General features: G+C 43.0%; 1 protein-coding gene across 1 annotated transcript in view; it reads right to left on the bottom strand.

The window, feature by feature from the left end:
* The window catches only part of LOC131369924 (deleted in malignant brain tumors 1 protein-like), a 32720-nt gene extending 18648 nt beyond the window's left edge, over nt 1-14072 (bottom strand). Inside the window, exons 1-8 of the mRNA XM_058416800.1 lie at nt 13985-14072; nt 13010-13318; nt 11634-11696; nt 11159-11461; nt 10740-11048; nt 10302-10619; nt 9264-9573; nt 8011-8143 (exon numbers count right to left, since the gene is read on the bottom strand). Of these exons, the coding sequence (XP_058272783.1) occupies nt 8011-8143; nt 9264-9573; nt 10302-10619; nt 10740-11048; nt 11159-11461; nt 11634-11696; nt 13010-13318; nt 13985-14042 (1803 nt within the window). The 5' untranslated portion in view covers nt 14043-14072. The remainder of the gene's footprint in view (nt 1-8010; nt 8144-9263; nt 9574-10301; nt 10620-10739; nt 11049-11158; nt 11462-11633; nt 11697-13009; nt 13319-13984) is intronic.
* Nucleotides 14073-27873: the final 13801 nt, after the last annotated feature.

Genomic DNA, 27873 nt, shown 5'->3' with positions numbered 1-27873 from the left:
AAAGTATTAAACAGATATTTTCCTGCTAACCTGTCCTAATAACAGTCCTGTGTTTACTAAAATGTGGAAGTAAAAGAGACATGTACAGGTTTATCTAAACTCTTAATAAATGTCTGTACTTGTTAAATGATAGAACAAAGATTTGTTATAATATATATGTTATGTTTATCAGATAATATTTACAGTAGGTCTTACCGAAACTGTTAATAAATGCACATGTTCAACTAATTTACATATTATATAATATAAACGGTTCTGAAAGTTGATATTTATTATATACCATATATAAAAATCATAATTTTGTCTTTTACTCTGCTGCCAGTGAACTTATGTACATTACAGAATAAACAGGAAGTCACTCACCTTCTGTCTCTCCTACATCCTGTTCCTCAGTGATGACATCATCATAATCTTCTGGATTGTCAAACAATTAACAAATAAATGAATCAGTAATAAACCACTGTGTGTGTTGCTGTTATAGTAAAATACTGAGTTACAGGGTGGTGTGATGAAGCAGAATTACTGTGACCACCCCAAAGCTGACCATTTTTCCATAACAGCAGTCCTGGATTCAGCCTGTGATGCAACTAAAATGCTTGTTGAAACATTTGGATCATTTATATTTCAATCATGGCATTTGGCAGGTGCCCTTATCCAGAGCAACACAAAAAGTGCTAAAAACACTGTTGGGAGAAAATATTGATTTTTAAAACAGTAAAAGGAGCTAGTTTAAGTATTTCAGGAAGATTTAGGTCTTCAGCCCTTGTTTGAAGACAATCAGTGACTCAGCAGTTTAGGTGATGTTCATTTCACCACCAAAACAAAGAAGAGTCTCGATGAGTACCTACCTTGTACCCTGAGGTAAGTGGGTGCTGGTCTATTTTTGGCAGAGTAGGCAAGCATCAGTGTCTCGAATCTGATTGGGTGGGGTATGAGAAAGTTGAAAGTTCCGAATGCAGCTGAATTTTGGATCATTTGCAGAGATCAAGTTGTGCTCAGAGCAGTTAAGTAGTCCAGTATCTAAATGACAAGACACTCAACAAGCACCTGAACAGCCTGTGTGGATAAAAACAGCCGAACCCCGAGTGTGTCACATAGCAACATGTGAGGAAAAGATCAGTTGATTGTCCATGATCACCCCAAGAATTGTGAGCAGTGGCTGACGGGGAGATCATAGAGTAGTTGAGGAATATTGCAAGATCCTGACCTGGGGGTGAATCACCTGGGATGACCAGCAGTTCAGTTTTGCTGGGATTATGTTTCAGCCATGATCAACCATGATCAGATGTCTATCAAACATGTTGAGATTCAAACAGAAGCCATGATATCTAAGGGAGTGAAGAAGATAAGTTGACTGTCATCAGCATAGTAGTGGTAAGAGAACCCATGTGTGGATAGAACTTCACCAAGAAAGTGAGTATAGAGGGCAAAAACAGGAGGACAAAGTACTAAGCATTGTGGGATACCAGTGGAGAGTCTAAATCTAGAAAAGGAGCAGCATCTAGAAAGGAAATTAGGTCCACAAGCCAAATTCAGGTGAGCCAATGAGAAGCAACCAGTAACAGGTGGACTCTGTCATGGCAAACCCTGGCTAGGACCCTCATTAATAAAGTGTACAGACAGAGCCTCAGCTACATTTGCACCATGGAATCCAGGCCCCAAAACACTAATGATTGATTAAGACCAACGGTAGCCCCTGAGTTTTGGGAGGAAGTGTTTCAGTGCTAGAAACACAGCCCCCATCTTCAGGTAATCTGTGTGCCATGAAAGACAGGAGCCCTCCCAAATGCAATGGACAGGGAAGCCATCTAGGACCACTCCCAAACCTGAGATGGAGGCATTCGTCTGAAGTGCCTTGCGACAATGTCAAGTGCTGAGCTAGAGTTGAAATGGTCTCATGTGTAGCAGACCCAAAAGAAATAGCTTCAGCCACTACTGCCATAAGCTGAGCACCCTCTGCACCTGGGCAGCAGAGAGGCATTGGCCTAGCTATTGGCTGACTGGGAGCCAGACATGCCCACATCGTGGATGAATCCCAAACTATACCAAAGAAGGTGGTCCTTTGAGAGGGACCTTATGTGGGCAAGCATGGCATCCCAATGCCTGGCTGCCACATCTCTCGACTGAGCCAGATGAGCCAGTTGTCTGGATAATTGAGTTCTTGGATGCAATAATACCAGAGCAGTCTCCATGCAATTTGTGAGAGTGAGCAATAAGACTAAAAGGGAGAAACTGATACCAGTATGCTTTGCCCTCCAAAAGTGAACCTAGGGAGTCTCCTGTCCTCTGGCAAGATGCCTATGTGAAAATAAGCATACTTCATTATTATCACTGCAAACCAGTCCTCAGACCTGATCTGTGACACAACGACCTTGAGTGTTAACATCTTGAATTTGTACCTTGTAGTGTACAATGCAGTGCATGCAGGTCCAAAATTGGGCATAGCCCCCATTCTTTTTTGGAACCGAGCAATGCCGGCTGTAAAGCGAGAGGCTCGATCTGAGAGGGGAATATGCTTTTTGGCCACTGCAAAAATAATTCCTCTTGGAGGAATGAAGTTTGGTTTGTGCCAACAACAGTGGGCAGCACATGCTGAAAGAAGGAGGACATAAGGTGAACTGTATTCTGTAGCCTTTTCCCATGGTATTCAGAGCCCACTGCGACATACCAGGCAGAAGATACCAGCTGTGTTTTCCTCCAAGTCTTGAGTTTAATTAAATTAATGTAAATGAGAATTGGATCTAAAAAAGTCTTCAGGTGAGCATTAGCGAGAAGGATCAAAACCCAGCATCCCCTAAATCCAACCCTGTGTAATTGCATGTTCCCCCTGGGTTTCTTATACATTTAACACAGGAAATTGCTAACGACTACTTTTTTTTACAGATCGACTAAGTTTGAAATTTATTGTGTAAATTTTTAAGGTAAATAAATTACTTGTTTTCAGAATAAACTGACCTGTGATGATGTTTGGGTTTGTTTCAGTGGTAACTGCATCATCATAGTTCTCGGACACGTCCTCTGTCAGAACGTAGAGATAAAAGCTATTAAATCCACATTAATGTCATTAATGATCATTTGGATGCTTGTGGATGCAATACTGTCCCATTATTATCATACCTGTCAGTATAACTGACTTCTGATCAGCTGTAATGGCGTCATCATAATTCTCAGCTTCATCCTCTACACCAAAACACAGATATTTAAAGATATTTAAAGTTTAGTGAAGTGGCAGTTTCTACACTGTGTATTTGATGACACAATGCAAAATGACATCGTACACATGTAAAAAACGTCACTACACACAAACCAATAAACAAACTTATTCACAGTGTGTGTGTTTAATTTATACTGCTTTCTAAAACAAATCCCAAAACAGAACCACACCATCCACGTGATCAGGGATCGGTCCAGCAGTGACGGCATCATCGTAGTCCTCTGGTGGGTCGACTCTTCCTGGATCACCTAAATGAAATAAAAGCAGAGACTCTGTACAAACAGCTCCATCACATTCTGACCTCGAATTTATATTCAATAAAATTCTCATCCAAAGCAGCTTTGATTAATTTGATAAGAAGGATTTCAGGATCTTAAAGTAGAATAAGGTTGATGGTGAGATCTCATGTGTCAGCATTAAAACACTGGAGTTACTGTAATTCTTCTATACACTACATCATAATCACATCTCAGAAGGGACAAATTTAGTCATTTCTCATTTCTTATTGTAATTCTAAAATCTTTCAGTTAATGGAGTTAGACAAACTCACACTCTGGACATTTTTACCTGAGAGAAGCTCATCATCCACATCTTCATACCCAGAATGCTGTTCTTCAGAGAGGAGACTTCCTGTTAGAGGAGAGCAGGACAGTCAGGAGATGTGTTCAGAAAAGCAGATGCAGAGCCCCGCCCCCACCTCGGCTACTCAGACCACATCTCTGTTATGTTGATTCCAGCATACAGCTGGGCCAGCAGGAGCCATCTCTGCTCTATAGGGACTTTTGAGTGCACTGACTGGGATATGTTCCGGAAGGCTGCAACCAACGGCGACTCTATCTACTTGGAGGAGTACACGGCATCAGTGACCGGCTATATTGGCAAGTGCTTCACTGACATCTTCAACATTTCACTGAGCAGCTCCTTCATCCCTACATGCCTCAAGACAACGACCGTCGTCCCTGTGCTTAAGAAGTGTACGGTTTCCTGCCTCAATGATTATCATCCTGTTGCACTCACACCAGTCATGATGAAATGCTTCGAGAAGCTCGTCATGAGGCACATCAAGTCACAGCTACCACTCTCACTGGACCCCCTGCAGTTTGCGTATCGTCCTAACCGCTCCACGGACAATGCCATCACCACAACCCTCCATCTGGCCCTCACACACCTGGACTGTAAGGACTCCTACGTTCGAATGCTGTTCATAGATTTCAGTTCAGCATTCAACACAATCATCCCTCAGCAGCTGATTGAGAAGCTGAGTCTCCTGGGCCTGAACACCTCTCTCTGCAACTGGATTCTGGATTTCCTGACTGGGAGACCTCAGTCAGTCCGGATCGGGAGCAGTATCTCCAGCACCACCACACTGAACACTGGAGCTCCTCAGGGCTGTGTGCTCAGTCCACTGCTGTTCACTCTGCTGACTCACGACTGTGCAGCAATGCACAGCTCCAACCACATTGTCAAGTTCGCCGATGACACGACCGTGGTGGGTCACATCAGCAAGAACGATGAGTCAGCATACAGAGAGGAGGTGCAACATCTAACAGCCTGGTGCAGAGCCAACAACCTGTCTCTGAATGTTGACAAGACTAAAGAGATGGTTGTTGACTCCAGGAGAGCACAGAGTAACCATTCTCTGCTGTTCATCAATGGATCCTCTGTGGAGATCGTCAAGAGCACCAAATTCCTTGGTGTCCATCTGGCGGAGAACTTCACCTGGTCACTCAACACCAGCTCCATCACCAAGAAAGCCCAGCAGCGCCTCTACTTCCTGAGGAGGCTGAGGAAAGCCCATCTCCCTCCCCCATCCTGACTGTGTTCTACAGAGGGACCATGGAGAGCGTCCTGAGCAGCTGCATCACTGCCTGGTTTGGGAACTGCACCGTCTCGGATCGCAAGACCCTTCAGCGGATAGTGAGGACAGCTAAGAAGATCATCAAAGTCTCTTTCCTCTCTATCAACTTTCTTTCTCTCTCTCTCTCACCTGTGTGAACAAACTTATATTGTTCATTATTTATTGCACTACCTCAACTCTGTTAATATTCATCCGCTGCTATATTTAGGTTTATTTCTATTTGCACTACCTCAACCGCTGCTACTGCAGTTTTGCACAATGCATGTTGTCAGGCCGCTAAATATATATATATATATATATATATATATATATGTTATAATCATATATGTTATTAGTTACCTGTTTTTTTTACAGTTTCTCAAATGTACATTATTTCATTTTATTTCATTTCATTTCATATTTCACTGCACATGTTCTCTTTTCTCTTTTAACTGTTTTTTGTGTTGTCTTTTTTGTACTTATTGTGTCTTGTCTATGCTCTGTTTGCACCTAGTTGCACACTTTGTACTTTATGTGGCTTGGAAATACTTCAGTCCTAGCTCTGTGTTGTTTTTTGTGTTTGATCTTTATGTTGTATGTTTATGTAGCACCAGGTCCTGGAGAAACAGTGTTTCATTTCACTATGTACTGCGTCAGATATATGTGGTTGAAATGACAATAAAGCTTCTTGAATCTTGAATCTCTACACCACATGTACTCTAACTGTACATATCATCTCACACACATTTAGCATATTTTTCCTTATTTGTATCAAAGAAATAAATCACACTGGATTTGGGGGAAAATATTGCTCTAATCACTGAGTTTACATTGAGGTGTGTATTCTGTATTGAGGGATTTGATCATTTCCATGCAGTGAATTTCAGCTAGAAGTTTAAATAGAATACAATAAGTGTGATGTAGAACAGTCCACATATCACTCACCTCTTTGAGTGAAGCTCGTGATTCTTCTAGCCATGTATCTGTGGTTGATCTCCTCATAGACTGCCTCAGACTCAGGCTCAGTCTTATACCTCATCCTAGAGACAACTGGAAGTGAATAGTAATAATAATGAGAAGAAGAAGAACAAGAGGAAGAAGAAGTAGAAATCAAAGTAAAAAAAAACAATTTGAACACTATTATATACATAGTTATCAGCCATTATGATCAGATGAAGTGTTCCAGATGAAGTGAATAAGACTAAGTATCTCCTCATCATGGCACCTGTGAGTGGGTGGGATATATTAGGCAGCAAGTAAACATTTTGTCCTCAAAGTTGATGTTAGAAGAAGGAAAAATTGGCAAGTGTAAGGATTTGAGCAAGTTTGACGAAGGGCCAAATTGTGATGGCTAGACCACTGGATCAGAGCATCTCCAAAACTGCAGCTCTTGTGGGGTGTTCCCGGTCTGCAGTGGTCACTATCTATCAAAAGTGGTCCAAGGAAGGAACAGTGGTGAATCGACGACAGGGTCATGGGCAGCCAAAGCTCATTAATGCACGTGGGGAGTGAAGGCTGGACCGTGTGATCCGATCCAACAGACGAGCTACTGTTGCTAAAACTGCTGAAGAAGTTAATGCTGGTTCTGATAGAAAGGGGTCTGAATACCCAGTGGTGAATGTGTGTTGCTTACCTGGGGAACACATTGCACCAGGATCCACTATGGGAAGAAGGCGAGCTGGCAGAGGCAGTGTCATGCTTTGGGCAATGTTCTGCTGGGAAACCTTGGGTCCTGCCATCCATGTGGATTTTACTTTGACACGTACCTAAGTAATGTTGCAGACCATGTACACCCTTTCATGGAAACAGTATTCCCTGATGGCTGTGGCCTGTTTCAGCAGGCGCCGAGCCACAAAGCAAAAATGGTTCAGGAATGGTTTAATGAACACAACAACGAGTTTAAGGGTATGACTTGGCCTCCAAATTCCCCTGATCCAATGATTCCCTGATTCCCCTCAGTCCAATCCAGAATCTGTGGGATGTGCTGGACAAACAAGTCCGATCCATGGAGGCCCCACCTCGCAACTTAGAGGAATCAAAGGACCATGCTTTGACAAGTCAGGGCTGTTTTGCAGCAAAATGGGGACCAACACAATATTAGGCAGGTGGTCACAATGTTATGGCTGATCTATGTATAGATAGATAGATAGATAGATAGATAGATAGATAGATAGATAGATAGATAGATAGATAGATAGATAGATAGATAGAAATGCATCATTGCATAATTATAAATGGAAATAAGATTTTAAATACTATAATACAATAATACAGTTGGTGTGGGACAGATAAGAAAATGTGTGAAAGTGTGGTACCTCTCCTGAGAACTCTGTTCTGGTAAAACAGTACCAGCAGAAGCACTAAGGCCAGGAAGAGCAGCGTTCCCAACACAAAGAGAACCAGTGGAGGGGTGGGTGGACTTACTGAGGTCAAAAACACAGAAGAGGATCTTGATACGACGCTGTGATCAGAAATATTTAGAAAAATGATGAATAGTAACAAATGTTGCATTCTAACAAATACACATACCTGATTTGGTGGTGGAGGTGGTGGTGGTGGTGGTGGTGGTGGTGGTGGTGGGTGTAGCAGTGGACATGGTGGATATGTCTGTATTCACAGAAAGAAAAACACTTTCTATCACACAATAAAAATAAAGTGTCCCTGAATAAGGTTTATGACATGCTGATCAGTGTTTTACAGTTTAGGGTCTGAGCTTTCAATCAAACATCTAAGATTCTAAATAAAAGTTATCAAGTCTTATCACTGAGACAGAAAGCTGAAAAGTTAGCACACCCCTCTGACCTGCACAGGAGACTCCAGCATGAGAGCAGTCAGTGTGGTTCTTCAGGGAATGATGACAGTCCCACAGGTGAATCTCATCCCCTCGACACTTCACTCTGTTCATCCAGATAGTCCCTTCACCAGAACCCAACCAAACATTCCTATCATCACTCAGCGCCGACCCACAGCCCAGCTGTCTGCACACCACCTGAGCGTTCCTGATGTTCCACTGATCATCACAAACGGAGCCCCACGTAGAGTTATGATACACCTCCAACCTCCCAGAGCAGCTTCCCTTTCCTCCACTCAGCCTGAGAGACCAGTGCTCTACATCACACACATCACACAAGAGGAAACACACCAACACTGAATAACAGCTCCAGTCACACAGCTCACTACAACACCATGACACATCAACAAGAACTGATTATCATGTATTAAATGTTTTATTCCTGAACACTGAATTCTGGATTGTGATTATTCAAACGATGTGGATTAATGTTAATTTAACATTTACCAAAGGAGTATTGAGTTTTAGAGCTTTGTGACAAGAGAGAGAAAAGAAAGGCTGGTGAGGGAATATCTTTTTGTAGCTGCTTTAGGTGAGAACAGGAACTAAACATTTTATTTTACAACATTAAATGTAACTGTAAATTGATAAAAAATGCAAGCCTTTTCATCCTCTATTCTAAAAACTATCTTTTGGTTGGAAACAGTAACTTATAAAAGTTACAAAAGTGACTTACTTGAGCAGTATTTCTGAAGAGGAAATGATGAGCATGTCCCTTGAATATGTAGAGACGTTCTGTCTTCTGCATTAATAAACCAGACTTTTTCCAAATTCTTACTTTATAGCTGAAATATTTGCATAAATTTTACAGCAATATATAAACTAGTAGAGAGAGAATCCTCTTACCTGTGCAGGTAATATGAACCACCTCATCACGTTTATTACATTTGTTCTGTCCCCAGGGTGAAGATGGACACTGCCACAGATTAGAGTCGTGTTTCCTACATTTCACATGATCCAGCCAATTAGGAGCAGATTTTACTCGTGCTCTGGCCGAGTCCAAAAGCTCGAGTATTCCACAGTTCAGTTCTCGACAGACCATATCTGCTGTTTCTAGCTCCATCTCATTGTGACACACATTACCCCAGGTTCCATTGTAGAACACTTCCAGATTCCCCTCACAGCCCTCTGAGAGTCGGATCTCTTTAAACTCTGGAGAGAGAAGGACAACTTACACTTCATCTGAAAATGTTCTGTTTTATCGACACAGTTAAATATGTGTAATATTATCTTTATGTAAAAATATATTCTAGATGGATTACATTTATAAACAAGTCCTTACTATCATGTTGAATTTCAGGAACTTTGGACCTTTTAATTAAAACATATACATATCTAACAGGTTTATTGTCAGTCATCACACTGTACCTGAGCAGACGACTCCTACGTCCTCATGGTGTCCACATTCACCCTCTTCACACAGCTGAAATCTGCAGTTCCACAGGGACGTCTCGTTCCCCTCACACTCCACCTCATTCAGCCATATGGACCCAGTTCCAGGACCAAACCAGGCTGGTATGTGGGTACTGAGGGCCACTCCACACTGCAGCTGTCTGCACACCACCTGGGCATCCTCAATATCCCACGAGTCATCACACACTGTCCCCCACGAGCCGCTGTGGAAAACCTCCAGCCTTCCTGCACAGTCTCCCCCAGAACCAACCAACCTGATGAACTTTGGGACTGGGTTGAAGATGGTGTACATTTAATGAATTTTTATGAAAGTTACACATATGGACAAAATTGTTGGTACCATTATCCACAATTCAAAAGAGATTTTCATTAGTCAGTTTTCAGTAATTTTTTATGTATTATTACTTTTGTCAGTTTCAAGTTATTTCAGTGACCATTGTGGGTTTTTCTTTCTTTAATGGAAGGGTAGCAAGAATTTTGTCCACTTTGTCCAATTTTGTGTGAATATACTTTTATGGGTACTTTCAAATAAATACTGTCATTAATAGTTGTTAATTTGTAGGTGTTGTGAGGTTTACCTGAGCAGGTGATGTAGAGCTGTTCCCCAGAGCTGCAGTTGACAGGTTCAGCTTGTGGCCTGCTGCAGTTCCCCAGATGAGCTTCACTCCCAGAGCAGCTGAAACCCGTTACACACATGTGTTTGTGTTCAGTGGTGGATGGAGAGGAGCGGTAGTTCAGCACAGAGCCACAGCCCAGCTGTCTGCAGAGCACAGACGCCTCAGACAGACTCCACGAGTCCAGGAGAACTCTCCTCCAGTCCTGCCTGAAATAAATCTCCACCTCCCCCTGACACTCTCTCCCTCCAGACAACTGCACTCGCCCCTCATGAAACACCATGGATGATCCTGAAGCAGAAGAACATCATTTAAATATTCTAATGAACTCTGACTTTATTCAGTAACGTGGTGTACGTGATGTTAATATCTCACCATTACAGATGACTCCAGCGTCGTGTTTATGAGAGCATGCAGCTCGACTCCATGATGAGACACCACATCGTGATAGGTGTGTCTCCTTCCCCTGACAATCAAACACATCAGCCCAGATGTGGCCACTCCCCTCCCCAAACCAGTCCACCTCCACCACAGCCACAGCACTCCCACAATCCAGCTGTGCACACAGAACATCTGCAGCTCTCATATCCCAGCCTACAGCACAAACTGTGCCCCACTCACCGAGGTACTGGAGCTCCACTCGACCAGAACAGGAGTCCGGTCCGTTCACCAGCCGCGCCTCTGTGTGACCTGAACAAACAGCCGAGAGCTCAGTGAAAGAGGAACATTAACACAGGAACCTTAAAGTTTGATGGACAGCTATGTGGTCTCTATTTAAACAGAAGTTACATCATGATACTTAACCAGAACATATTAATCCCACATCGTTGTCATGGGAACAGTGTGAGTGTTTGAGTGAAGATGATGTTGGACAGAAGGTAATGTCAGATTCAGTTCCTCTACACTGAAGCTCCTCTGTCCACACCTGACCCTCCCCTCGTCCAAAAGCAGCTGATCCCAGAACCTCCACAGGAATCCCACAGTCCAGCTCTCGACACACAACCTCTGCATCCTGCTGGTCAAAGTCAGCATCACACACTGTGGACCAGGAACCTCCATGAAACACCTCCACTCTCCCAGAGCACCGGTGAGGACCAGCAGTGAGTCTCAAACTCTGACCTGTGTTTTATTTAGTTGTTTAAATATTGTGCAAATTTTCAGCAAGACAATTAACATGTTACTAATGTAACTATTTGTATAGGTTTTTATTTCTAAATAGAGTAGTTTACCTGAACAGATGACTCCAGCATCTTCTCTGTGATCACAGTAATGCCCCCCTTTTGAACTACAATTGTTCAGCGTCAACTCAGATCCTCTACAGTACAAATCATATATCCAGATTGGTCCTGACCCTCGTCCAAACTCAGCCCAATAACTAATCTCTACAGCCTCCCCACAGCGCAGCTCTCTACACACCACTGCGGCATCTTTCATATCCCAGGCAGAACTACACACTGTTCCCCACTGTCCATCATGAAGAACCTCCACTCTCCCAGCACAGCGACTTCCACCATTCACCAACCTCACACTGTCTGAGAGAGAGAGAGAGAGAGAGAGAGAGATGTACAGATGTGTATAGATACATGGTAACATCACACTCTGGTTCTTTGTTCTCTTTGTAAACAATGACAGTAAATCCACTTGGATGTTATTTATGACTGTGTTCATCACTGAAATTACAGTTCTGTCACATTATTATCATACCTGTCAGTATAACTGTCTTCCGATCAGCTGTAATGGTGTCATCACTATTCTCAGCTTCATGATCTACATTAAAACACAGATATTTAAGTGGTGAAGTCATAATGAACATTAAAGTTACAGAAATAGTGTTCAAGAGTCACAACTATTACAGTGGGCCGTATTCAGAATCAGTGACTTAAGTCCAAAAGGAACATCAACATGTAAATAGGGAAAATTCAGAGTCGTGTTCTGCAGCTTCTTAACTCAGTATTATGGGTTCTTCATTTATATTATTATAATAAATCTGCATGTAGTTCATGACTCTAAGGTTGCCAGATTTTTCTCTACACTGTATTGGCTACCAGCCAAATTTCACATTGATTATAAAACACGATAACTGACCTTTAAAGCACTTTATGGTCTCGCACCACAGTGCCTGAGCAAACTTATTTTTATGATATGCCACGCCTACTTCAATCAAAGGGTGCAGCCTATTTCATAGTACCACAAGTAGAAAAGGCTACAGCAGGGGGCAGAGCTTTTTCTTAAAAAAACCCACAGTTAGGGAACAGCCTTCCAATTAGTGTTGGGGATTCAGACACAGTCTCAGTGTTTAAGTCTAGGCTGAAGACACATTTGTTTAGTCAAGATTTAAATGTATAGTTTTTCTTAGGTAAATGAGCAGTACTGGGATGTTTGGATGCTCCATCCTCATGCCTTACGTCTGGTTGGAGTCTAGTCGCATGGTGGTGCTCACTCCTGCTGTGGATGGCTTTGCTAAGACAGCCTAAAGAGAGACATGGGACTGCTTTGGGTAGCACCACTTGGAGACTATGGCGCCAACTTCGAACTGCTGCTGTGGTAGTCAGTTTTGCACTTAGGTCTTAGGACAATCCTACGTGACTATATACAGCTGTAGGAAGGACTATTATTTATAATCACACCCAGATGAAAATGGATTCCCTTTTGAGCCTGGTTCCTCTCGAGGTTTCTTACTCATATCGTCTCAGGGAGTTTTTCCTTTTCACCATTGCCTCAGGCTGACTCAACAGAGATGAATATAAATTTCAATTTTAACTTTGTAATTGTTATAATTTCTCACTATTATCATTTCTCTCTTTGGGAGTCTGTGGCAGTCCATAGGACCCCTTGGTGACTTTTTATGAACTTTGGAACAATGAAAGAGGACATTCCAAAGTATCCACACATGAAATTTGAGATCAGTCCATCTCTGTAGTATTAATAACAGGTCAAACTTCAAGGTACATTTTTGTTTATCATTTTTTGAACATTTTTTCCTTGAGTTGTGGTCTTTTTTCTGTTAATCACAAAAGTTTTATAGAAATTAAACATAGATTGTGTTCATCATGATTTTTTTATGATTAAAACCAATTTACCTGAGCAGGTGACTCCAGAATCCCCCAAATGGTCACAGTAATGTTTCCCCCACCCATGTGAACTACAGTTCTTCAGTGTCGACTCAGATCCACTACACTGCACATTATCCATCCAGATTGGTCCTGATCCTGGTCCAAAATGAGCAGAATACCGCACATTTACAGGCTCCCCACAGTTCAGCTCTTTACACACCACTGCAGCATCTCTCATATCCCAGTGATAATGACACACTGTTCCCCACTGACCATCATGAAGAACCTCCACTCTCCCAGCACAGTGACTTCCACCATTCACCAACCTCACACTGTCTGAGAGAGAGAGAGAGAGAGAGAGAGAGAGAAGTTTCTGTATTTTCTGTCAAATTTTTGGAAGTATTTTCTGTCATGGTTTATAATGACACTCTCTCTCTCTCACCCCCTGCCCCCACACACACATACACACATTATCCTTTGTTAGTTAAGTTCTTTTTATGAGGGGTCTGACTGACAAACATAGCTCCGCCTCCCATCTCTGAGGTATGTAACCGACGAGAGTCGACCACATTACACACTGAGAGGAAACACTCTGTCGTACAGCATCAGTGCCTGACAGCTGCACAGAGCAGATACACACACTGATAAACCACACTGCAACTACATCAGCTAAACATCCCTTCTACACACACACACACACACACACACACACACATTATCTTCTGTTAGTTAAGTTATTTTTTCCTCACAATAAATCATGTCTAAACTCTAAACATTAATCTGGAGCTGATTGTATAAGTGACGCCTCAGAACAAACCCTGAGGATGATGTGTGTACGCTCATGTACAGCTTTTTAAATTCTATAAAAATCAAACACTTTCACTGTTTATAAAGTTACAATCAGTCCAGGAAAATTTCTGACATTTCCTGATTAAAACTCGTCCCTACTGTTAAAGTGAGAAGTGTGTGATGTTTTGGTGTGAATAATCAGTGTGAACTTACCAGCTGCTGTGAGTGTGAGTGTGGATGAGAGAAGAATAAAAGTCAGACAGATTTCCATCTCCCTCCTCACTGTACACGATGTGTTCACCTCCACTCACCCAGAGAGACTGAGAGAAGTGTATCTCCTCACTCAGCCCCCTACAGAGAGACAGACAGAGAGAGAGAGAGACAGCCAATCACACTCACTGTTACCTTATTAGAAAGACGAGAGGAAATCATCACACAGCCTCAATAACAAATCAGACGAGGCATCTTTCACTTTCTCCATATATATCAAAATAACGTCAGCGCTGAGGAACAGAGCTCCGCCTCCTGTCTCTGAGGTGTGTGACTGATGAACAGAGCTCCGCCTCCTGTCTCTGAGGTGTGTGACTGATGAACAGAGCTCCGCCTCCTGTCTCTGAGGTGTGTGAGTGATGAGAGTCGATCACATCACACACTGATTTCAGAGAGAGGAAACACTCGGCTGTCGTACAGCATTAATGCCTGACAGCTGCACAGAGCAGATACACACACTGATAAACCACACTGTAACTACATCAGCTAAACATCCCTTCTACACACACACACACACTCACACACAAAGACACACATACACACACACACACACACACACACTCACACACACACACATGCACACATATTTGTCTAACATTTTCATTACAATGTTATTATAACATTAATAAGTGACACTGTATTTTTACACTATGCAAGTATTGAATACACAAATATAGTGTATTATTTGCAGTACATATAAAATATATATACTGTTGTGATGTACTGACTGATTTGATTGATTGATTTGGTTATAGCTCTGGTATAGGAGACTCTATCTTAAGGCATGTGAAATAGCTAGACCTTTGGGAGCTCCAGCAGCAGTGGTTAGGTGTATTCTGGAAGCCAGGGTGCCGGACATAACAGGTAATCTTAAGCATAGGTTCTCAAAGATAGTTTTCCATGTAGGAGCTAATGATATACACCTTCGTCAGTCTGAGGTTACTAAGAGCAATACTGTAGAGGTGTGTAAAGTCTCAAGCACTTTGGAGCACAAGGCTGGCCTGTTAGGACGGGACAGTGTCCATCCCACTCAGGAGGGTGCTGCTCTCATTTCTTGCAGCATCGCACATAGTCTTAGAGCAGATCTAGTTAATCAGTGACAATCCAGGGCCAGGGCCAGGGAGCAGACAAGCAGGCTAATCTTGACCGTCTGCTGGCTGCAAAGAGTCATCACTCAGGGTTCATAACATTGAGACTGTGTCTATTCCCCGAACCAAACAAAAATGTTTTAACAATCAGAAAATTTGTTTTATTGACCTGATTAACATAAAATTAAATCATAGTGAATGCACAGACAGCACCTTTGATCTGAAGCTAGGACTGTTAAATATAAGATCTAAAGCACTTATTGTTAATGAAATTATTATTGATTAGAAGTTTAGTGTTCTATGCTTAACAAAACCATGGATTCAACCAAAGAATTAAATGAAGCTTGTCCACCCAGTTATAGTTATATACATCAGCCTTGCCTAACAGGCGGGGGAGGAGGTGTCGCAGTTATTTATGATGACAAGCTATATGATGAAAAGCCTCCTGAGTTGCTGTAATGGAGGTGAGAGGTAGGTGCTGTGCAGATCAAACCTCACTCCCCTGATCTCAAGAGGTGCACTAGTGACTGATGCCAGTGGGTGCGATATTTAGCCTTCTTGTTAGTGCGCCCCCTCCCACGCCCAAGACCCACTTGAAGTGGTGTCGTGGAAATCACGTTACAGAGACTTGACTAAAGTCATAGTATGAGTAGAAAAGTATATTAATAAAAAGACTGCGCAGGACTTCTCAGTCACACACACACACACACACACACAGTGTATCCGCGAGTGAGAGGCGCTTCCCCTTTCTTTCACGCTGCTTTTATGCGTACACTCTTAACAGAAGTTGCATGAGTTCAAAAGTTCAAGCTATATTTGCAAGGCAGGGGTCTCCTCTCAGTTCCTTACCCTGCCATCTTAGTTCCCCTTAGAAGTGACATATTGTCTTCAACGATTATAAAAAGAAAAACAACTGTCAGCACATTTCAATTCTTTTGCACACATATACATAACAATCTGCACGTACACAAGCCTCATACATAAATTATCACAGAAAGTTTAAAATTTTCCTCTACATATCCCTCCTTTTGTCCTTAAGGGACAACAACATAACAAAATTTTAAGCTTATTATAAAGTAATAATCTAACAAACATCAATCATAACCTTCCCACCAGGTTTTCAGTTATGCTGTCACATAGTTAGATCATTGTAGAAAAGACTATACTGCTGTTTTTGTAGAGGAAAGACTCTCTAACGAGTATGCAGAGTTCAGTAAGATAATAGCATCATCATTATTGTTTTACTCAGGTTTTACACATCATTTTCTTCATCAGTGTCCACATTCAGAGTTGGTGAATACTCTGTGTCCAACGGGTCTAGCGGCCAGTCCGGAGTCGGATCCTCATTTTGGAAAGGTGGTTGCCAGGGGTGTTCGACGTCATTCCCCTGTAGCGAGCCAGTTGTCCTTACTGACCTGACGGTGGGTTTCCCGCCCTCCTTGTCGGTCTGCAGCAACATGGTGTATCCGGTGACCTGATTGATCATCCATTTCTGTAAGCATTTTATCAAACAGGGCCCGAATAGACACAGAAGTATGACCACTGCTACCACTGGTACCACTAGGGAGAGGTATGGGGCCCAATGCCCGAACAGAGTATGCCATAGTCCCCAGCCCACTTGGCCTTTTTTATCATCTTTAAGTTGATCAGCAACTTCATGCATCTTTTCCAGTGCTATAGAGATCTGCCCATGGTCGTCATCATTGGCTGGAATGAAAGTGCAGCATGTGTCGCCCACTATTTGACAAACACCACCCTCCTTTGCTAGTACTATGTCCAGGGCCATTCTATTTTGCACTGCTGTTAGGCGCAGTGCTGTGAGTTCCTTTTTAATGCCCTCAACTGCTGCATTAGTGGCGTTGACAAAGGTGGCTAGTTGAAAGTGGGTGACCTCTAGTTGGTTCTACAGTTGTGTTACCCCATACTGTGGGGGAAACCCATCGTCTGCATTTCTTTTTGCACAGTAATGGTGATTCAAACCCATGGGACTGTTTGTGACCAAAATCAGGGATCCTTGAATTGCACAGGTGTGCAGATGCCTTTCCAATATTTGGGAAGAAAGGTGTATACCCATTGCCTACACACCCAGTACCAATCATCGCTATGAGGAAGCGTGCCATTTTCTCCAGGATGTAATGCTGAACATGGTTTCTTGCTGCAACTGTTATTACTGTTGTAAGATTCGTAGGTAGTTGCACATGATGAATTATGTGTTACACCCAGGAATTGGTTCCCATTGCCCTTGAAACATGCAGGGAACTTGAAGTGCGGTGGAAAAATGGCTTTGAACCTTCTCATTTCTGCAAAACATTTCTTTGATAGCCATATAAGGCTGTCCTCAGCACTCGTGTACACATGTTCTTGTCTGTGTTGTTCTCGCACCACCTGATTCCTGATTGCTTGATATAGGTGGCATGTGTGAGATTCGCATCTAAATTACTAGATTTCAAACACATTGGAGCGATACATGTTCGAGCCACCGCTGTGAGCATTGTATTTTCCCATGCTGTTGATGGTTGCAGCGTGTGTGAATTGACTGCCGTGGGCAGGGCATGGCACACGTAACATGACTTGCTGTCCAGTTTGCGAACTGCCAGAAAACATTGTTATGTGGGTGTGATTCACTTGGACAGACATTGAGGCTTATCCCTATCAGCAGAGTGAGGACCTTCATTTTATTCAGTGAGTTAGCTTTTCGTGTTTTTAACTGTTTGTCCTATCTACCTGTATGGTGTATCACCTTTCTTGACGCTCAGGTGCTCGGAGTGCGGGTATACCCAATCAGCACTCATCCCACCCTTACGAGGTTTTAGGACACTGACAGGGACAGGGTGACTGTCGCTATTCTATCTTAGTTGATCTCTGGCTCTGGAACTCGCTTGCAGTGGCTTGCGTGTATCCAGGTTGCTCTTTCCACCACCTTAACTGCTGTCTGAGTTGTTAGCAGGATCTGGAACAGACCTAGCCACCTCCTGGCTTTCCAATTCTTCCACCTGAAGTCCTTCACCACAATCCAGTCACCTGGCTTGAGGTCGTGGAGGTCAGTCTGTTTGAGTTCTGGTAGTGTCCTTCACCTGTTTATGGGCTACAGACAAAGCAGAGGACAAGTTCGAGCAATAATCAAGCATTGCATCTTCATATTGATCCATGAATCGCCTCGGGGTCAGTCAGTATCTCAAACGGGCTTAGGTTAGCTTCCCCTCTTATTCGGGTTCTCATGTGCATTAGCGTGAGTGGCAGGGCTTTTACCCAGGACAGCCCTGTCTCCTCACAGCACTTAACCAATTTGTTTTTCAACGTGCCATTTTCACGCTCCACTGCACCTCCACTTGCTGGGTGGTAGGCACAGTGTTGCTTCAAATCAAATCCAAGATACTCACTAATTTGTTGCAATGCATGATTAACAAATGGAGTCCCATTATCGCTGCCAATTCTCTCAGAGATACCCCATCTAGGAATAATTTCAGTCAACAGTGCTTTAGCTACTGCACTGGCATCTTGTTTGGACGTTGGGAATGCTTCAACCCATTTTGAGAACATGTCTACTATCACTAGGCAGTACTTTTTCCCTTCACAGGGTGTTAGTTCAATGAAGTCCATTTGTAAGTGTTGAAAGGGACGCTCTGGTGGAGGATGTGCAGTATGGGCTATTTTGGTGCCGCGCCCCACATTGTTTGTTGTGCATATAACACATTTTTCACAAAAATTTTTGTGAGTAAATAGTAAAGCCCTTGGTGAACCAATGTCTTGAGATACTGTTATACATCCCTCCTTTTGACACATGGTCGAGACTGTGTGTCAATTTAGCATAAAATTTAAATAGCTTTTTAGGCAAGCATGGTTTTTGATTGGGGCCGTACCATACCCCGTCTGTGACAGAACACCCCGCCTTTTTCCACACTGCCTGTTCCTCTAGTGTGGCTGATGTCTGTAACTCTTTGATGTCTGCTGCGGGAGTAAAAACGTTAGTCATACACATACTGTGGTTGCGTGCAAGAGGAAGTTTGGCTGCAGCCTTTGCAGCTGCATCCGCTTTTGCATTGCCCTGTGAAACGGGATCACTTTTGTTAGTATGAGCTTCACATTTACACACTGCAATTGTCTTTGGGAGTAAGATTGCATCGAGCAGGGCTGATATCAGGACGTGATGTGTGATGGGCTTATCTACTATCTGTGTATATGGTCACCATTTTATCCTCCACTATTTTGCAAGCTTCAGTAAGCGCAATCAATTCTGCCGCTTGTGCGGAGAGATTGGATGGAAGTGGCTCTGCTTTCAAAGTGTCATGATGTGTAACTACCGCAAACCCCACACAATTTTGCCCTGTGCCAGCATCTCTGGATGCAGATCCGTCCACAAAGAGTTCCAAGTCAGGATTCTGGAGCGTCACTTGAATGTCTGGCCTTGGGATACAAATTTCGTTAATCACATCGACACAGTCATGTGGTTCTCCATCAGCTTCTGTAGGAAGAAGTGTAGCTGGATTTAATACAGTACATCTTTTCACAGTTATATTAGGCATTTCAAGCAATGTTGTATTATATCTCACCCACCTTGCCGTGGTCATGTGTGCTGTTTTTTGTTCTAGGAGGAGTTGTGATACGACATGTGGGACTAAAAGTGTGAACGCACTGTAACCTACTATATCTCGAGATGCGTTTACTACTTTTTCTGCAGCTGCAACATATCTTTAGCACATGGGCAGCCCAGCTGCCACTGGATCCAGTTTTGCTGAGAAGTAAGCCACTGGGTGCAACTTACCACCATGATCTTGGAGTAGGACTGATGACATACATCCCTGTTTTTCATCTACTGCTTGGAAGAAAGGCCTATTTGAATCTGGAATGCCCAATGTGGGAGTGGTCTGCAGAGCTCTTTTCAATGCCATAAAGGCTTTTTCAGCCTCGGGCGTCCAACTAAGTGCACTGTGGGCCTGTAGACCCTTCCCGTGAGCTATTGCGCTCAGAGGGGCCTCGAGGATTGCATAATCTGGAATGGACATTCTACAATAGGAACACATACCCAAAAATGACATCAGCTGTCTCTTGGTTACCGGTTTTGGTATTTTCTGAATGGCTTCAACTCGGCTATGTTCAAGCTTTTTACCCTGACCTGAAATCAAATGCCCTAGAAATTTGACTTCTTGCTGCACAAATTGTAATTTAGATAAACTAGCTTTGTGACCCTCTTCGGCCAAATGTTTCAGCAATTTGATTGTATCCGATTCATACTGTTCTTCAGTAGGTGCTGCTAATAAACAATCATCTACATACTGAAGTAAAGTTGAACCATCACTTAGCTGAAATAAATCCAGGTTTTGTTTTAGCACCTCATTGTAAATACTCGGTGATTCACAGTAACCCTGTCCCAGTCGGGAGAAAGTGTAAGATGTTCCATTAAACAAAAACGCAAACCAGAACTGACTATCCTTATGTACTGGCACACCAAAGAATGCATTTGCTAGATCAACTACCGTGAACCACTTGCATTCAGGTGTCAATTGCATAAGTATGGTGTAGGGATTCAGCACATTAGGAGCTCTAGGAATGACTGCGTCATTCACAGCTTTCAGATCTTGCACAATGCGCCACTCCTCTGCGCCACTCCTAATTTTCTTAACTGGAAAAATAGGAGTGCGTACTGGAGAGTTTTCACATGGAATTCTAATTCCTGCCTCTAGCAGGGATTTGAACACAGGAGTTATCCCAGCAATGGCCTCTGGTTTCAATGGGTACTGAGGCTTGCAGGGCCTATAATCAGATTTTGGAGTTATTTGTACTGGAGGACAGTTCTTTATTAATCCCACATCATACTTATGTTTTGCCCATAATGTTTCTGGAACCCCTTGTAACCTAGGATCTGTAATGGCCAATTGAACACATTTGGCACAAGCTAATGGTTCCTGCCTACCATCAGGAATCATTTCCACAGTTCTCTCTACCTTAGTCACCCTATCGAGGGACATGCTATAGGCATTTGCCCCCAGGTTAAATTTGACAATTGGGTCAGAAGTTGGGACCCAGTCCCTATGCTTCACAACTTTTAAAACCCATGGACCGACATCCTTCCATTGGGCATCAGGTGGCTTTGCCAGAGAGACATGTGGGGCAGAATTCCAAACAGTGAATGGGTGTGGCTTACTACTTTTATGCGAGACAGGTCTACTTTAGCCACGCAAAAATGCGCATTCCACAACAATTTCTTCAACAACAAAACTTCTTGTTCCCTACCTTCTCTGAACCATTCTGACTCATATTCACTATCTGGCGCACCCTCTTGTGCATGTGCTGTGCAATGCAATTTGTCAGGTGCCATGAAGTCAGTGCATACTGGGTTAGTAAGGACATGTGTCTTGTCAACAAGTGTCCGATTTACTGTTCCTACAGCGGCATCACACAATTTCCACTCATATACATAGGTCAAGCTGCTTGGATCATACTCAACACAGCGGAACTCCGTGCTGTCAGGATAACTGACAGACAATCCCATGTGATCACTAGAAATGCTAATATTAAGCTCACACATAAGATCTCTCCCCAGGAGATTTACCGGGCAACATTCAGATATGACAAATGAGAATTTCAATGGCCAATGGCCCTCCAGTTTACATTTTAGTGGTACTGAGAACTGTTCTGTAACCAGAACCCCCGACGCCCCTATAGAATGCAGAAATCGTCCACTCAGCTTAGGAGGTATGGCGAATTCACTAGACTTAATCACTGATCTCCCTGCCCCCGAGTCTACCAAAAATCGGACAGGTTTTCCCTCAACTACAAGTACCAATGTGGGCAATTTTGCATGAGGTTCTGTCTGATATTTAACATAAGTTCCCTTAGGTTCAAATATTTTGTTCTATATAAGAGATAGCATTTTGAACAACAACTACATCAGTGACAGGAGAGGTTTGGGTTAGCTTAAGCATGTCTTCTTTGCATAGCATAAAAGATTGTGACTCAGCCAACCCTTCTGGAGCCCCCTCCTCTGCTCCCCTCTCTTCTTTTCAATCTCCCATGTCGTTGTTGTTTTGCTGACTCTGATGAGGCGACTTCTTGGGACAGTCCTTCATCTATTGTTCATCGGATCCACAAATGAAACATCAACTTCCCCCTGGTCCTCCTCCTCGGCCTCTACCCCTGCCTCTGCCATGTCCACGTCCTCTACCTCGTCCTCTGTTCCCCGAACTTTGCCCTTGTTGGGTTTGAACAGCAACCATCTGGAGAAGGGTCTTCTGTGTTTTGTGCATGTCATCTTCACACCTTCTCTGCTCCTTCTGCTTATCTTGATTCAAGAGTTTTTCTGCATGGACATCATGCTGTTCAATCAGTGTGAGTTTGCCAGTGTCCCATGTTATGCATGTGTCTTTAACTTTTCTTGTAATGTCTTCTTTCAGACCGTTCATGAAGCTATTTCTAAGGTGTGCCTCGTAAGGCGTCACCCCTTCAGCGGACATATCTGCAGGCTTTGTTAGACTGCTGTGAGCATCATGTACCTCCATCAGTCTGGTCAGATATTGTGAAACGGTCTCTTCCTCTGGTGTGACTGGACACGAGGCTCAAAGGTGTGCTCACTTTCCCTGTCAGGTTTTTTACGACCATCCTCAGAGCTGCAACTTCTTCCCTCAGCGGGTCAGTCGATTGTTCTGGTGGAGGTGGCGGCGGCAGGTCGATGTTCAGTTGTCTGTCATACACTGATGGAGGGTCATGTGCGTCGGCGGCATGTGGATGCATCGCTGGCTGGCGAACTTCTAAGCCATGGGCTGCATTGAACTGCTGCGCCGGCGGGGCCGAGGTGGTGGTCCATCCAGGTCGTATTCTATAACTGACTTAGGACATTGCAGGTTATGTGCAAGTTATGTTTATTCACATTTTTAGGTTGTGATTTACTCATTCTATTCATACTCTCTTTTTCCCACAGTTTAAACACTGACCAATCTACTTCTACTTTCTCTTTTTCTTTCTTTTTGAGTTTACTTCCTAAAGTCTCCAGCTGTCTCAGACTAAAACTGGCATTAACTGGAAAGCCACACTCATCGTTGTTTTCGTGGTGCTCGTGTTGTTGATGTCGCTGCACAGGTACTGACGATCCTCACCAAGAACATCGGAGCCGTGGTCCTCCATGCTGGCATGAACGACATCAGGCTGAGGCAGACGGAGATCCTGAAGAAGGACTTCAAGAACCTGGTAGAGAAGGTTCACACCACATCACCCCCGATGAGGATCATCATGTCAGGACCACTTCCCATGTTCCAGTGAGGAATCGAAAGGTTCAGTAGGCTTTTCGCATTTAATGAATGGTTACAGTCTTGGTGTCAAGAACAGAATATACCATTTGTTGATAATTGGAATGTTTTCTGGGAGCGTCCTAGGCTCTACCGTTATGATGGTCTTCACCCAAGCAGAGCTGGAGCAGCAGTCCTCTCGGACAACATATCCAGGACACTGCGCACCATCTGACTGGTAAGTCATTCCTCAGATTATATCTATAATAGCTACTGTTCAATTCACCAGACTAATACAAGTTCACACATAGCTCGTCCTATAGAAACTGTGTCTGTTCCCCGATTAGTGAGATTAAAAGATAAATTCGTTATTAACTCTCGAAATAATCTTATTACAATTAATCCTGAAATAGACCAAATAGGTAAAGAAAAACAATTTCTTAAGTTTGGGCTTCTGAACATTAGATCCCTTGCACCGAAAGCACTTATTATTAATGAAATGATCTCAGATTATAGTTTCGACACACTCTGTCTTACTGAAACCTGGCTTAGACCAAATGAATACATTGGCCTAAATGAGTCTACTCCGTCAGGATATTCATATAAGCATGAGCCCCGTCAGACAGGTCGTGGTGGTGGTGTCGCAACCATCTATAATAATTCTCTTATCGTTACTCAGAAAACAGGACCCAGGTTTAACTCATTTGAAGTGCTTGTCCTTAATGTTGCACTCTCAGACAGGGATAAAAAATCCCTACTATCTCTTGCTCTGGCCACCGTGTACAGACCCCCGGGGCCCTACGGTGTTTTTCTTAATGAGTTTTCACATTTACTCTCAGATCTTTTGATCAGTTTTGACAAAGTGTTAATTGTAGGAGACTTTAACATTCATGTAGACGATGCTAACGATGTGTTAGGACTCACATTTATAGATTTACTAAATTCCTTTGGGGTTAAACAAAACATTAATAGACCAACTCATCGTTTTAATCATACACTAGACTTAGTTATATCACATGGGACCGATGTTACTGATATAACTGTTCTACCTCAAAGTGATGACATCACAGACCATCACCTCTTAATGTACACTCTACCTGTAGAACATATTAGACACGTCTCTCCACGTTATAAACTTGGTAGAACTATAACTCTGACCACTAAAGACAGATTTACAAACAATCTGCCAGATCTGTCTCAACTTCTTACTAGACCCCTAAATGCAGATGCACTAGATGAAGTAACCAACAGCATAGGCACTATTTTCACCAGCACACTAGACACTGTTGCCCCCATCCGACTAAAAAGGTCAGAGATAAAACACCTGCACCATCTTACAATAGTCATACTCACACCCTCAAGAGAACAACCCGTAACCTCGAGCCAAAGTGGAGAAAAACCAACTTAGAAGTTTTTAGAATTGTGTATAAAGACAGTCTGTCCAACTATAGACAGGCTCTAAAAGCTGCTAGGGCTGAGCATCTGAAGAACAATCAGATGACAATCAGAACAATCCCAGATTCTTATTTAGTACAGTGGCTAAACTAACAAAGCATCAGATTTCTGGAGAGAGTATTTCAGCACAGTTTAGTAGTGAGGACTTTATGAATTTCCTCACTAAAAAAATTGATAGTTTCAGGAACAAAATTTTGGATGTTCAACCATTGATGGCATCCGGTGATCCAGACCAGCCTAAAGCTCCACATTTAAAGCTACAATGCTTTACCAGCATAGGGAAGGAAGAGCTAGAATAGAACTTATCACCACGGCTAAACCAACAACGTGTTTGTTGGATCCAATTCCAACTAGATTGCTGAAAGAAGTGATACATGCAGCTGGAGAGCCTCTTCTTAATATTATTAACTCTTTGTTATTTGTTATGTCCCAAAATCTCTTAAGTTAGCAGTTATTAAGCCTCTTCTTAAGAAACCGAAACTAGACCCTGATGAAATATCAAATTACAGAACGATTTCAAACCTTCCGTTTATATCTAAAATATTAGAAAAGGTGGTGTCAGCTCAATTATGCTCCTTCCTACAGGAAAACAATATCCTTGAAGAATTTCAGTCAGGTTTTAGGCCCCATCATAGTACAGAAACTGCACTAGTTAAAATCACTAATGACTTGCTTTTAGCTTCGGACCAAGGCTGCATCTCCATTTTAGTCCTGCTTGATCTTAGTGCTGCATTCCACACTATAGATCATAACATTCTCATAGATCGCTTACAAAATCACACAGGCATGCAGGGACAGGCATTAAAATGGTTAGATCCTACCTGTCTGATCCATACCACTTTGTAGATTTAAATGGAGAACTGTCCAGTGTAGTGCCAGTGAAATACGGGGTCCCACAAGGGTCAGTTTTAGGACCTCTGCTTTTCTCAGTATACATGCTTCCATTGGGTGACATCGTTAGAAGGCATGGGATTAGTTTCCATTGTTATGCCGATGATACCCAGTTATATATTTCATCAAAACCAGATGAAATATCTAATTTGTCTAGACTAACTGAATGTGTTAAAGATATTAAAGATTGGATGACCGATAATTTCCTATTATTAAATTCTGATAAGACAGAGATATTACTTATTGGTCCAAAAACCAGTACACAGAAGCTCTCGCAATTCAGCTTGCATCTAGAAGGATGCACTGTTACCACTAGCTGGACAGTGAAAGACCTGGGTGTAATATTAGACAGCAACTTATCCTTTGAAAATCATATTTCCAATATCACAAAAACAGCCTTCTTCCATCTTAGAAATATTGCCAAGCTTAGGAACATTTTATCTGTATCTGATGCAGAAAAGCTAGTTCATGCATTCATGACCTCCAGACTGGACTACTGTAATGCATTACTAGGTGTTTGTCCTGCATATTCAATAAACAAGCTACAGTTAGTCCAGAATGCAGCTGCCAGAGTTCTTACCAGATCAAGAAAATATGATCATATAACCCCAATATCATCATCCCTGCACTGGCTACCTGTGAAGTTTAGAATTGAATATAAATTAGTTCTACTCATGTACAAGGCTCTAATTGGTTTAGCTCCCACCTATCTTTCCAGTCTTCTAACACGTTACAATCCATCATGCTCTTTAAGATCACAAAATTCCGGACTTCTAGTAGTTCCCAGAATATCAAAGTCCACAAAAGGGGGTAGAGCGTTTTTGTATTTAGCTCCAAAACTTTGGAATAGTCTTCCTGACAGTGTTCGGGGCTCAGACACAGTCTCCCAGTTTAAATGTAGACTAAAGACTTATCTCTTTATCCTGGCATACATCTAACACATCCCATAACCTTGTGCTCCAGTACATCTGATTAAATGCACATTCAGCTAGTACTGCTAATATTATGAACAGCAGCTACGCTAATGCTGTTCCATTGTTTCCCTTCTTCTACCCATCCCGAGGCATACAGAGACTGTGCCGGATCCAGTGGCATCCGGAGATGGACCAGCTCCAGCCGGGTTCTGCTTGTGAGGATTGGGATATTCAAGCAGCGCCATGGACACCAACCTCTTTTTTGATTTACATAACACTATACACATGAACAAGAAGATACCAAGATAGCGGCGCGGCAGTAGCACTCAGCGGCCACTCCGGAACCAATATGGTGCTTTCTTTTTGTTTTAGCGCGAAATTTAAAGTGCATGGACACCAAAGACAGTGGTGTTCATGTATACGACCGCCAGACGATATTACAGTACAGAAATCATGCAGTTACTAACTTGCATGATGAAGTACTCTGCAAACTTCGCGAACTCGGCTTGCTGCGAAGTCCAGGCCTTCAGTCCTCGGCATCGCCTGTTGCCGGTGGCCGGGAGAGAGGACGTCGCAAACGGTGTTTGAGAAAGCGGAAGCGCAGTAAACGGGCGGGTGTCCGTGCTAGGCAAACAACCAACCCTAGCCGGCCGGCACTCCCTTCCATCATCTTGTCCAACGTCTGCTCACTGGATAATAAACTGGACTACATCCGACTCCAGTGAACTACACGGTTCAGAGTTCAGAGACTGCTGTGTCTTTGTTTTCACGGAGACGTGGCTCAGCAACAGAGTTCCGGACGCCGCCATTCAGCTAGCCGGGCTAACCGTGTTTCGTGCCGACAGGAATGCAGCTCTGTGCGGTAAGACTCGCGGTGGCGGTGTGTGTGTTTACATCAACACGGAATGGTGTAAGGACTCTGTGCTTGTGTCTAACTACTGCTCATCGGTAGTGGAGTTTGTGACTGTTAGATGCAGACCTTTTTATTTACCCCGGGAATTCACCACTACTCTCATTATCGGAGTGTACATTCCACCCAGCGCTAATGCTAAGGAGGTTCTGTGTGAGCTGTACGGAGCTATTAGCGAGCTGCAGAATGCTCACTCTGACGGACTGTTTATCATCGCTGGAGATTTCAATCATGCAAATCTCAGAACAGTGCTCCCTAAATTCCATCAGTATGTGGACTTTGCTACGAGAGGGACGAACGCGCTGGATGTTGTTTATTCAAACATTCCCGGCGCGTATCGTGCGGAGCCCCGCCC

The sequence above is a fragment of the Hemibagrus wyckioides genome, linkage group LG19 (genome assembly GCF_019097595.1).
Source record: "Hemibagrus wyckioides isolate EC202008001 linkage group LG19, SWU_Hwy_1.0, whole genome shotgun sequence".
NCBI lineage: Eukaryota > Metazoa > Chordata > Actinopteri > Siluriformes > Bagridae > Hemibagrus > Hemibagrus wyckioides.
The sequence above is the reverse complement of the archived record's forward strand: the minus strand, read 5'-3'. Positions and strand labels throughout refer to the sequence as shown.